Here is a 13,697-nt window from a genome sequence, read left to right on the forward strand (position 1 = left end):
GACCTGTTGAGTTCCTCCAGCATTTTGAAAACAGCATTACCGTGTAGCTAGGAGTTCACATAACCCAGCCTTCAGCAATTTTGTGCCATTTCTGGTGCTTTGGAATCTACTGGGAAAATTGTGCACTGATTTTCGAATCATATTTTCATTTGCTCCAGCACTGTTTTGATGGGCTGAAACTGTTGCAAATGATTAACATTATTAACATTTATGCAACTTTCAAATGCAGCGTTTGAAAAAACATTGATGTTCTGAAGTAAATTAGAAATCATTTTCACTAACCCTTTCCTCGGAAACCCTGTACTATATATAAAAGCTCAGTACTAAAACTTAATTTTTTTTTTGTCCTTGATGAGATCTCTGACCTAAATTCAGATTCATATTACTTTTGAAAAAGTTAGACTTTCAATGCTAAATGTTGAGGTTATCATTACTTTCGGCCTTGATCATTTTGGTGGCAGCTGTTAATCTTACCACATTTCAGTTTTCTGTAGATTGCTGAACTGAGGAGTTTGCTAAGACATACATTGAAAGGGAGAGAAGTTTCTAAAGAGATTGATATATCAGGTATAGTTATTTGTTTGGATTGCACACTTCTGTAAAGTGAAGACATTTGTCTTCACAGAGAGCTTTGTGGTAAAGCCTGCCAGATGTATCTGCCCGTGAATAAAAAGAAGATACTTCCAAAGGCACTAATTCTTCGCCTTTTCACATAGTTTTCTGACTTGCTTGTCAAGAAAAGTTGATATCAGTTTGGCAATTTAAATATTTTTCATATTTTAACTATACTGTAACCCATTTATCAGGCCTAATTTGTTCAAAATTAGACTGTTCAATTGCAGTTTTTTTATACTGCCTTTTCAAATAAATTAAAGAAAACCCATAATTAAAAGTAACGTGGAAGTTTCTTGCTTTACCTACAGAAGTAACCCAGGGATGTGTTCTTTGATCACTATCATAGTAGAACAGAGAGAAAAAGATTCAAAGATTTGCTCAAAGCTTCTCTAAAGAGAAATAGCCACTCACCACCCCCCACCCCCAACTCCAGCCACCCCCAACTCCTGACAATCTTTAGTCTGTGACAGATCCAAGTGAAGAATAAACGTTCAGGATGGTATTGAGCACATAGAAGCTGTGCATAAGCAGCAGTTTGTATCACTTTACGCACTATACACGCGCATGCCTCATTTGTTGAAGTCTGTGGTTCTCGTATGTGGCTGGTGAGACAACTTGGATCCCACAAACCAGAGTGGAAGCAATCTCACTCTTATGGGATAGCCTAAGAAGAGCTATTTCTGTATTGACTTGTTCATTTACTATATTTTACATGGTATTCCAGTGAGAACATTCCCTCAAGATAACTATGAATATAGAATGGATTTAATATTTTCACAAACAGGGTTTGTTCCACTCCATTCCAGATTAAAAATGTTCACCAGCACTGAGAAGTTAGTGTGCTGATGTATATTCCGGTTTTAAAGCAGAGTATTAGTTTGATTTTTTTCTAGTGGACCATGGAATGAATTTGAACAAAATCTAGTTCCTGCAACTGTGGTTTGGTTAAGCCAAGCATGAATTGTTTTATCTAAAGGGATATGGATTGTCACTAGTGTACTAATTTTCTTTATGGAAATGCTGTGTCACTCCTGATTCTACATCCCTGTGGGAATATTATTGTTTTCATTGTTTCAGTTGTAGACAAATAATAGTTTATTGCAAAAGATCCAAATGACTTGCTCTTGCAACCAAGAAAATCTTAAGTTAAATGCTAATTTCTGAGCTAAAACTATTGTGCAAAATACTGTCTAAAGTCATTACTTTACAGCAGTAGTTCCAATGATTTGCTGGAAAGTAAGATGTTAATGGAAAATATCTTTAAAACATTAATATAGAATGCCTTCCTACTATAGTATTTTTAATTTATTCCATAACATATAAACAGAAAATTCTGAAGAAAATATGGGTCAGACAGCATGTAGAACGAGAGATTGTTGTTGGTTTCAATTCAGAGTTACTCCATCTGAATTGAGAAAGAGAAAATAAATTAAGCTGGTTGACAGAGAAGGTGGGGCAGGGCTTCAAGTGGAACATAAGGAAATTTCCATGAAATAATGTGGTCATTAATGAGCAGGTGAATTACCTTGTCTGTGTAATGTGTTGCAACTATTGTGGGGAAAAAGGAAGATAGAAATGACTGGCAGAAATGGTTAGTCTCAATAATAAAAAAGAAAGAGCACGTTACCGAAAGAATTTGGTCTCTCCAACGTAGAGAATGTTTCATTTCGAATCCTGAATGCAGTGCACTAGAGTGGAAGATGTGCAAGTGGGAAGACTGTTTGGGTCCCTTGATGTTGGGAAGGGATGGAGTAAATGGATGAGTATTGCTTCTCCTGAAGTTGTATAGGAAAATGTCGTATGAGGGGAGTGCTAGGCAGGGATGAAAGACCTTCCAAGGGAGTTGTGAGCGGGGTGATGCCTTTGTGCTGGAAAGGAAGGGGAGGAGTCTCTGCATGCCTAGTGGTGGAATCTTGTCAGAGCTGGTGAAATTTGCAAAGTGTGATCCCTGGAATGAGGCAACCAGTGGGCTGGAAGGTGATAACCAGTGGTATCTGTTCTTGCTCTAAACAGAAGGAGAAGGAGTTAGACCAAAGGTGTAAGAAATTCTGCTGTGTGCACTTTCCCATGCAACCATAGTCATTTACAATGCCTGTCATTTCATCTCTTCCCTCCCATGGGCCAGGCACTATGTAAGAAATTATCCATTCTTTCCTGGTAAAATAGTGATTCACCTGCACTGCTTTTGTACCATATTACTGCATTTCGTTTCACAATGTGGCCTCCTCTATATTGGAGAAACATGGCATAGATTGGGTGATTTGCTTTGTGGGGCACCTGCGCTCAGTTCACTGAAGAAGTCCTGAGTTTGCAGTTCTCTGCCTATTTAGTGCCCCATTCCAGTCCCACTCTGACCTCTCTGTAGCCTCCTGTATTCTTACAGCAAGGCCCAATACAAACTCGAGGAACAACACCTTTTGGGAACACTGCAACTTGCAAGATTCCCCATTCCTTTATCTAGTATATTTTGTATTGCTTCAGATTTCCACCATCTGTAGTTATTAAATTTTCAGATTTTTTCTTTGATGTCTTTTTATTATTATTGCATAGTTTCTGTCATGAGCACGATGCAAGTACATAGTGCTGTGAGAGTTCAAAGTAAATTGATTAACAAAGTACATATACGTCACCATATACAGCCCTGAGATTCATTTTCTTGTGGGCATACTTAATAAATCTGTAATAGAATAATAACCATAATAGAATCAATGAAAGAACACACCAACTTGGGTATTCAACCAGTGTACAAAAGGCACCAAACTATGCAAATACAAAAAGAAAGAAATAATAATAATAAATAAATAGGCAATAAATATCGAGAACATGAGATGAAAAGTCCTTGAAAGTGAGTCCATAGATTGTGCGAACCTTTCAATGAACACTCCAGCCAGTTGATCAGCACAGGTTTTTAGTACTTGGCCAATACTCTGTCTGGGCCGAATGCTTTTCGTGGGTTCATCCTCCTGAAGGCTACTCGTACTTCGGCCTCAGAGACTGAAATTACGCTATCATCGGGGGTGGGGGGGGGGCTGTAGGAGTTTTGGTGGTTCCACCATATTTTGATGGTCAAAGTGAGCACAGAAGGCATTGAGCTCCTCTGGAGGTGATACCCTGTTGTCGTCGATGTTGCTTGATTTGACTTTATAAGAGGTGATAGTAAATTCAAGCCCTGCCACGACTGTTGAGCATCCTTCGTTGATTCAAGTTTAGTCCAGAATTGCCACCTCACCCGTAAATTGGCATTCCAGAGGTCGTATCTGGACCTCTTGTAACTTTCTTGGTCACTAGACTTGAATGCCTCTGATCTGGCCCTCAATAGATTGTGGATCTCATGGTTCATCCAGAGCTTCAGGTTGGGGAAGACTGAATGATTTTGTGGGGACACACTCGTCCACAGCTGCTTTTATAAAGTCCGTGACAGTCATGGTGCATTCACTCAGATCCACAGATTGGTCCTTAAACATGGCATAGCCCACTGACTCGAAGCAATCCCTTAACTGCTTCTCTGCCTCCCACGATCACCTCTGCCCTAATCTCTGGAGCTTTATATCAGAGGATTATAAAGGAGCAAAATACCTGATTTATTCTTATTAGTTTTAATAGCTGCTCTTAATTTCCATTTTGACAAACATATACCATAAATTGTTAATCTGAAATTTGGCTTAGTTTGAGAACTGTTTTCTACCTCATCATTGATCATGTGGTTGAGTATGAACAGTGATGCATCAGCAGAATTAACTGTAGAATACATAAATAGATAAAAATAGTAGATAGGCTTAGTTGCTTCTTCATGTAATGTAATAGCAATTTTAGTTGTATTTTCATTTTTATTTGCCCTTAATATTAGTTTTAAAAGTATTACTTACCAGACAACAATAGAGTGAACTTGTACAAAAGAGCTTAGTTATTACATTTTATTTTGAACTCCTAAATCTATTTTGTATAGTCTTTTGCATCCTGTTATGGAAACATTTTTTAATATGTTTTATCTGCTGTGAAATACGCTTAATTTTTAATGAATTTGCCATGGCAGAGCATGAACCAGGACATGTACTATAATTATCTAAAATGCTATTTTATTATGCTGCTGTTTTGTTTTAATTAATGTAATTTTCTTTTCATGATGGAGGATTTTGTGAGCCTCTTTAGCTTGTCACCAATTCATAATGAGAATGGTAGGACTATATTTTAGGATTATTATATGTTAATGGAAACGTTTCTTTAACTGTAATAATTTGATTTTGGGTTGATTTCTTTCTGAAAGATATTCACAAGATCATAGACACATTTTAATAAAACTGTGGCACAAGCTGTAATGTTATTTTACTGAAGAAAATTGTTAGTAACTGCTCTGAAAATACGAAGTAAAATCTCCTTGATAAATTTTACGTTACTTTGTTCTGTATCTTGAAGCAGTGCCACAGGATAGATACAAGACATTTGCAGTCCTTCTTACAAGATTATGAATGTTGGTGATGTATTAAAATCAGAGTTCATTATGTTTAGAAACCATTTACTGTGAAGATGAACTTTGTGGGCTAGTGTGTGAAAATTTTTAAATGATCTATTTTCACTTGGGTCCTGAAGAAGGGCTTTGGCCTGAAATGTCGACTGTTTTCTCTTTTCCATAGATGCTGCCTGATCTGTCGAGTTCCTCTAGCGCTTTGTGTGTGTTATTTTCAGTTTTGTTTGTTTGTTGGGTTTATGCTGAATATAGTGAGGTAGTCCTTCTGTTAAGGGAGTAACTGAGTTTGTGCTGTGGAAGTACATGACTAATACCATAGCAATGAGTTTTTCTTTGCCAGTTCTTGCACTCCAAGTTTACATCTTATTAAATGCTGATTTATTTTAGTGTCTGGCTTTTTGTTTATTAGTAGGTGCCTCAGATTGTACAATTTAAGGTTCAATTATTATATTTAAATAGAAAACAGTTTTCTCATTCCTTTTGGCCACCTTTCCTTCCTCCGTGTCTGTTGGTTTTCTATTGCACATACTTGCTAGTCCTTTAGTTCAATTTTTCTCCCCCTGCTCTTAGACATGCTAATTTTGTCAGACATGCTGATGGTGTGCTTTTTCCTCTGTGGGCTCTGTCAGATTTTGGCATTGATGTTTTTTTAGTGTGTTGCATGTGTTTCTCCCTGGGCTTATTTTTCTAGTATTTACTCTTTGTGGAAATTTGCACTGTAGGCTCATTTGTCAGCAAATGTCAGCAAATAATGAGCCAAAACAAAAGTCATCATCAATAGGTAATCTTTTAGTGGTTAACTTCTAATGTGCTGTACTGAGTAATGGTGTTGAACAAATATGTTGTTCAAGTTGTTCAACTATCTGAGCATTGAATTTAATACTTTTTTTTAGAAAAAGAACTATTTTGTTGCTTTTATGTAAGCAGAAGAGTGAAAACTGAAGATGGTAGATAATTAGTGGTGGTTTAAAGAAGTTTCTAACCAATTAGATTTTGATATTTTAGTTTTAGACATCAGTTTCTTCATAAGCTAATAATTCAAAGAAATTATCGCATTCAACTCTGCTCTGTCTTGTCATTGATATTTTTGTATACGTTTTAGTATTTAGCTAGGAGAATGTCATTGTGAGTTATTGGCAGGTAGGTGGCTGCTTAAGAACCAAAGGAATTACTGTGATTGATTGGGAGCTCCATCAGTTTTCTGTTTTGCTGTACCATTGAAATGGTTTTGTAATAGGCATAAATGACATCCTGTGTCACGTAATTTCTTATTTTCCTAACCTGACTACATGTTCTCCATTGTCACCTAATGCTGCCAAGATCTAGCATCGGCTTCCTTGTCCTTGTACGTTATGGAGTACAAACTACCTTAGTTATTTCCTCCTGATATGCAGCTAGTTCTCTGATAGAGAATTATCTAAAGTATTCAAAACAGAAGCAGGCTATTTGGTTCAACTAGTCCAACCAGGTGCTTTCTGCTGCATTTGAATAATCTTATCTTTTCTTGTTTATCAACATGTCATCTTTCTTTTTCAAGCACAGATCTAACTGCAATAGGTCAATACTATTTACGTTAATTGCTCCCATTGTAAGAAATTCCATTAGAGGTTAGAGAGATTACTCTGAATTCCATATTTTATTAATGGCCTCTGTCTTTTCAAGAGGAGTGCCAGCATTTTCTTTCTTTCCTGATCATTTGCACTTCACTGAGTGACAGCTGCTTTCAGTTGTTCTGATATTATAGAATGGGCTTTTTTTAAGACCATAAAACATAGGAGCAGAATTAGGCCACTTGGCCCATTGAGTCTACTCTGCAATTTCATTAAGGCTGATCTGTTTCCCTCTCAACCCCATTGTCCCTGTAACCTTTCACGCCCTGATTAATCAAGAATGTATCAACATCCACCTTAAGTACACCCAATGACTTGGTCTCTGCAGCTGCCTGTGGCAATAAATTGCACAGATTCACCACTCTCTGGCTAAAGAAATTCCTCCTCATCTCTGTTCTAAATGGATGTCCCTCTATTCTGAGGTTGTGCCCTCTGATCCTAGACATCCCCACTATAGAAAACTTTCCACATCCACTCTATCTGGGTCTTTCAACATTCGATAGGTTTCAATGAGACCCCTTTTTATTTCATGTACTTTTGTATGTATCTGTTTTCCATTGTACTAACTCTGTCACCAAACATTTTGGTTATCTGCCTGAATGTTGCACATGGTAGCTGTGTGTCAAATATTATTTGAAAGATAAGAATAAAAAGAGAAACATTTGATTGTATGAACTTGCTTCAGCATTCCAAAAGAATTGGCTTATCTTTTTTATCAAAATGTTATGTTCCTGCACAAGTCACAGATCCCTTGTTTGTGTTAATACCTAAAATCACTGTCTTGAATATATTCAGCTACTGAACCTCTACTGTGTTATGTAGGTAGTGAATTCCAAAGATATGCCATTCTCAATGTGAGAACATTTCTTTTTATCTCTGTCCAGAATCACCTAATTTCTAATTTTGTATCCATGACCTTTTTGATTCTAGACATCTAAACAGGGGAAATGTCAACCATAACCCACCAAATGTCAGAAGAGTTTTCTACATTTTTGTGAAATTGCCTAAATTTTTATCTCAAGTAGGCACACATGACTAATTTGCTTTATCTCTTGTCAAATGACAAAGCCACTATCCCAAGGATGAATTTGATGAACATACAGCACGCTCTATTGCAAGTATAGGTGCAATTGTGAAATGATTTTAAACCTTTAAATGTAGTCAAATATTCTATACAGTTGGAAATTACTGTTGCCCAAGTTCAAATTTTAAAAGCTTAGACATAACATAGATTATTACATGACCTTAAGTGACACAATGGAACTAAATCAACACCTAGCCATTACTATTGCATGTTTCTTAATCTAATTTCTTTAGCTGTAGTGCAACATTTTGATAGGTAGATATTTAATAATCAGAGTGATGAGGAAGCTCTGGTGCGGGAGAATTTGTTACCAATTCTTGAGTTGGAAAACTCTGGGGAGAAAAGCAACGCAGCAGACTTTTAACACCGTAAATCGGCAAGTTGCTTGTTTTTGTTGGTCTCCCCTCTTGCTGAGAAAGGGTGACATCTCTGTCCCTTTATTAAGGAGAGAGAGAGAGTCCGTGGAATGTCGGATTGTTGGGTGAACGATTAGTTTTTATTGTGCTGCAGATCATGGTCTTTCTTGGGGGCTTTGTTATTGCTTTCTTGGTAGGTGGAGGTTGCTGATGTTTTTTTTAGCTGCAGTAAATGGGGGAGGGTGAGGTCATTGCTTTGCTGCTGCTTGTGTGTGGGAGGGGCTTTGGGGTTCTAACATTTTAAATGTCATTCATTCTTTGGGGCACTACTGTTTTTGTGGATGTCTGTGAAGAACAAGAATTTCAAGTTTTATATTGTATACTATCTCTGATATTAAGTGGAACTATTGAACTATTGAAGATGTACTTCAGTGGTATTTTTAAGAATTGCAAATTTGGATAATTTTTAATGAGGATCTATGAAATAGAGAAATGAAATGCTTCATGGAATGTTGTAACTTTTCTGTTGTAACGTTTCTATTACTTTTAAGATGATTTTTCTAGCTCTAGTGTGAAAGAGGATCTCAACTGTCAATAAGATCTTGGTTAGATCTTTAGCTGCTATATTTTTTCTTGATAATTTAAATTTTTGCTTGGTGTTTGTGCTGAGTAAGTTTTGCATATGTGCAAACCCTTTTGTATTCTTGCTGTGGGGCTTCCATTAGGGATACTCCCAATGGAAGGATTAAAACACATTAGAGTGGAGGATCTTCATACAGTAAGAGGAATTGCAAGTATTGTGTTCTCAGTCAGACTAAGTGTTTTCTGTGATGGAATTAGAACCATAGAACACTACAGCACAGAAAACAGGCCATTTGGCCCTTCTAGTCTGTGCTGAAACTTTATTCTGCTAGTTTCCCCTTGACCTGCACCCAGTCCATAACCCTCCAGACCTCTCCCATCCATGTATCTATCCAATTTATTCTTAAAACTTAAGAGTGAGCCCACATTTACCACGTCAGATGGCAGCTCGTTCTACACTCCCACCACTCTCTGAGTGAAGAAGTTTCCCCTAAACCTTTCCCCTTTCACCCTAAAGCCATGTCCTCTGGTATTTATCTCTCCTAATCTAAGTGGAAAGAGCCTACTCACATTTACTCTGTCTATACCCCTCATAATTTTGTAAACCTCTATCAAATCCCCCCTCATTCTTCTACGCTCAAAGGAATGAAGTCCTAACCTGTTCAATCTTGCCCTGCAACACAACTCCTGAAGACCCGGCAACATCCTAGTAAATCTTCTCTGCACTCTTTCAATCATCCTGATATCCTTCCTATAGTTAGGTGACCAGAACTACACACAATACTGCAAATTTGGCCTCACCAATGTCTTATACAACCTCACCATAACACCCCGTCTCCTATAATCAATACTTCGACTTATGAATGTCCAGATGCCAAATCTGCCCTGCTCTGACTAGGGCTATGAAAAGCCTTCTTTATGACCCTGTCTACCTGTGACGCCACTTTCAGGGAATCATGTATCTGAACTCCCAGATCCCTTTGTTCCTCCGCACTCCTCAGTGCCCTACCATTTACTGTGTATGTCCTACCTTGATTTGTCCTTCCAAAATGCAACACCTCACACTTGTCTGCATTAAATTCCATCTGCCATTTTTTGGCCCATTTTTCCAGTTGGTCCAGATCCCTCTGCAAGCTTTGAAAGCCTTCCTCATTGTCCACAACGCCTCTAATCTTGGTATCATCAACAAACTTACTGATCCAATTTACTACATTATCATCTAGATCATTGATATAGACAACAAACAACAATGGTCCCAGCACAGATCCTTGAGGCACACCACTAGCCACAGGCCTCCAGTCTGAGAAGCAGTCATCCACTATCACTCTCTGTCTTCTCCCATACAGCCAATTTTGAATCTAGTTTACAACCTCTCCATGGACACCTAGTGTCTGAACCTTCTGAACTAACCTCCCATGTGGGATCTTGTCAAAGGCCTTACTGAAGTCCATGTAGACAACATCCACAGCCTTTCCTTCATCTACTTTCTTGGTAACCTCCTCGAAAAACTCTACAAGATTCATTAAACACGATCTACCATGCACAAAGCCATGCTGACTATCCTTATTCGGACCTTGACTGTCCAAATACTTGTATACCTGTTCTCTCAGAACACCTTCCGATAATTTACCTACTGCTGATATCAGGCTCACCGGCCTGTAATTACCTGGTTTACTTTTGGAGCCTTTTTTAAACAATGGAACAACATGAGCTACCCTTCATCCTCTGGCACCGCATCCGTGGCTAAGGACATTTTAAATATTTCTGCCAGGGCCCCTGTAATTTCTACTCTAGTCTCTCTCAAGGTCTGAGGAAATATCATGTCAGGCCCGGGGGATTTATCTACCTTTATTCGCTGTAAGGCAGCAAGCACTCCCTCCTCTTTAATCTCTATATGTTCCATGACACTACTGCTTGTTTCCCTTCCTTCCATATATGCTGTGCCAGCTTCCTGAGTAAATACTGATGCAAAACAACTGTTTAAGATCTCCTCCATCTCTTGAGGGTCCACACATAGATGACCACTCTGATCCTCTAGGGGACCTATTTTGTCCCTTACTATCCTTTTACTCTTAATATGCTTGTAGAAACCCTTTGGGTTTACCTTCATTATTTTCTGCCAAAGTAACCTTATGTCTTCTTTTTGCCTTCCTGATTTCTTTCTTTAGTATTTTCTTACATTTTCTATACTCTTCAAGTACCTAATTTGTTCCTTGTTGCCTATACCTGTTATACACCTCTCTCTTTTTCTTAACCAGATCGCCAATATCCCTTGAAAACCAAGGTTCCCTATGCCTATTGACTTTGCCTTTAATCCTGGCGGGAACATGCAAACTCTGCACTCTCAAAATTTTCCCTTTGAATGGCCTTCCACTTACTGAACACATCCTTGCCAGAAAACAACTTATCCCAATCCACTCTTCCTAGATCCTTTCTCATTTCCACAAAATTGGCCCTTCTCCAATTTAGAACCTCAACTCGAGGACCAGACCTATCCTTATCCATAATTAACTTGAAACTAAAGACATTATGGTCACTGGACCCAAAATGTTCGCCTACACATACTTCTGTCACCTGACCTGTATGGTTCCCTAATAGGAGATCAGATATTGCATCCTCTCTCGTTGGTACCTCTATATATTGATGTTAAAAACTTTCCTGAACACATTTGACAAATTCCAAGCCATCCAGCCCTTTCACAGTGTGGGAGTCCCAGTCAATATGTGGAAAGTTAAAATCCTTTATTATTACAACTTTCTGTTTCTTACATCGGTCTGCTATCTCTCTACAGATTTGCTCCTTCAATTCTCTCTGACTATTGGATGGTCTATAATACAACCCTATTAGTGTGGTCACACCTTTCCCGTTCCTCAGCTCCACCGATATGGCCTCTGTAGACAAGTCCTCCAGGCTGTCCTGTCTACGCACAGCTGTGATATTTTCCCTGACTAGTCATGCCACTCCTCCCCTTTTCATTCCTCCCCCTCTGTCATGTCTGAAACAACGGAACCCTGGAACATTAAGCTGCCAGTCCTGCCCCTCCTGCAACCAAATCTCACTAATAGCAATAATGTGGTAATCCCACGTGCCAATCCATGCCCTAAACTCATCTGCCTTACCTACAATACTCCTTGCTGCATTGAAATAGATGCACCTGAGAACATTTCTATCACTACAAACCTTTGATTTCTGTCTGCAGTCCTCGCATGACCTTTATCCTCCTCCACCTCACTATCTGCTCTAACACTCTGGTTCCCCTCCCCCTGCAAATCTGGTTTAAACTCCCCGGAGCAACACTAGCAAACCTACCCGCAAGGATGTTAGTCCCCCTCCAATTCAGGTGCAAACCGTCCTGTGGGAACAGGCCCCACCTTCCCTGGAACAAAGCCCAATTGTCCAGAAACATGAAGCCCTCTCTCCTGAATTATGCTGAATAATATGTTCAGTCACTTCAGACTAGAGATGGGTGGAATTTCTATAGCGTGTGAAGATCTGTGGTTAGAACTATTCCAGTACAACAACTTTTGGTTGTTATAGCTACCAGCCACTATAAAAGCACTTAAATCAGTGACAAGGTTAGATGTAATACTATTGCGGCACCTGTACACTTCACTTTCCAATCATGTAAATAACTTGCAAGTGGCATTAAAATATTGTTTACTTTCCTTTTTTCAGCCTGAAATACCCAGCTTGTGACTGAGGGGGGATAAATGGCGTCTAAAGTGACAGATGCTATAGTGTGGTATCAAAAGAAGGTAGGTTGTATTGGTTAACTTAACTTTTGAGCTCTATGTTAACTTATCTGTATCATAGATTAAAAGAAGTAATACAGAGGCAAGGCTGCATTTCGCAGTACTGTTGTTCGTTTAACTTTTTCAATAAATGGAAAATGAATAGAGTTAAAGAGATCAGATTTCATTAGATTTTCATGTCTCTGTTCCATTTTTCTGTTTTATGTACTCAAAAGAGGAAAAGGGAAAAAAGTTTATAGCTTTATTTATTATAATATTTTGGCATTAAATTATGCTATTTGGTTTTGTTTCTTTTGGGTCTTCATTTTTGAACATGATGGCAATCAACCAGAAACACTTATGATTGAAGTAATTAATGTCTGTTTTAAAAAAAATCATAACATTTTCAGTTTATTCTTTGATAGCTTTCATGAACTACTGTTTGTGCTGCAACCTTTGGAAATAGAGCACATGTATAATTTGAAGTTAGATTATTTTTATAGATCGCCACTTCCTTTTTCTTTGCCATGCAATGTTAAATCTGCATTGAAGAGCAATGAATTGTAATCATAGTCCCAAAATGTATGTGTATGTAGGCATGCAGTGGGTGATATTTTTAAGCACTTTTTAATGTCTTTATATATTTTACCACAGTGAAAGTGCCATCTAATTTTATTGTTGTACTAAACAAAGTGTATATCAGGGTAAACTTGTCGCATGTTTACTTGAAAATGTTGACGTCAATTAAACTGGTCACATTAGTCCTTGATTGCAGGTACTTGATCAGAATTTTGCTTGAGTGCATTTGTTTTCCAAGTATAACCTTGCTTACCTAAATAGTAAGCTAGTTTCACATATAGATCAACATTTTTACTGTAACCAACAGTTTTCAGTACTTTGAAGGTAACCTGTTGTCAAAGTAATTATTTTCAGCATTTGTACATATCAAGTAGTTTAGGATGTACGTAATTATGTACAGAGTTATCATGTAGGCAACATGTGATTCTTGAATCACAGCAATCTCTGTCCCATCTTGTTCAAATGATTAGTCATGTATGATCCTCAAATGTGAATAACTGCGGGTGATTCAACAGTATAGTATGTTACAGTGATGCCCAGTGCAGTTGTTGCTCAATTTATGCATGTTTTTACCAGTCCAGTTACTGGGTAACGCGGATGAGAGTATGTTGCCAGACTTTCTGAACCCAAGGAGGCAGAGTCCATTTATAATGGCCTCAAATGCTGTTTCAGCTA

General features: G+C 38.1%; 1 protein-coding gene across 2 annotated transcripts in view; it reads left to right on the top strand.

Annotated features, from left to right (window-relative positions):
• LOC140186756 (protein PHTF2-like) overlaps nucleotides 1–13,697 on the top strand; it is a 90,738-nt gene that overhangs the window by 15,677 nt on the left and 61,364 nt on the right. For both annotated transcript variants that reach the window (XM_072241290.1, XM_072241291.1), the window contains exon 2: nucleotides 12,388–12,467. In XM_072241290.1, the coding sequence (XP_072097391.1) occupies nucleotides 12,423–12,467 (45 nt within the window). In that variant the 5' untranslated portion in view covers nucleotides 12,388–12,422. The remainder of the gene's footprint in view (nucleotides 1–12,387; nucleotides 12,468–13,697) is intronic.

The sequence above is a fragment of the Mobula birostris genome, chromosome 23 (assembly GCF_030028105.1).
Source record: "Mobula birostris isolate sMobBir1 chromosome 23, sMobBir1.hap1, whole genome shotgun sequence".
Taxonomy (NCBI): domain Eukaryota; kingdom Metazoa; phylum Chordata; class Chondrichthyes; order Myliobatiformes; family Myliobatidae; genus Mobula; species Mobula birostris.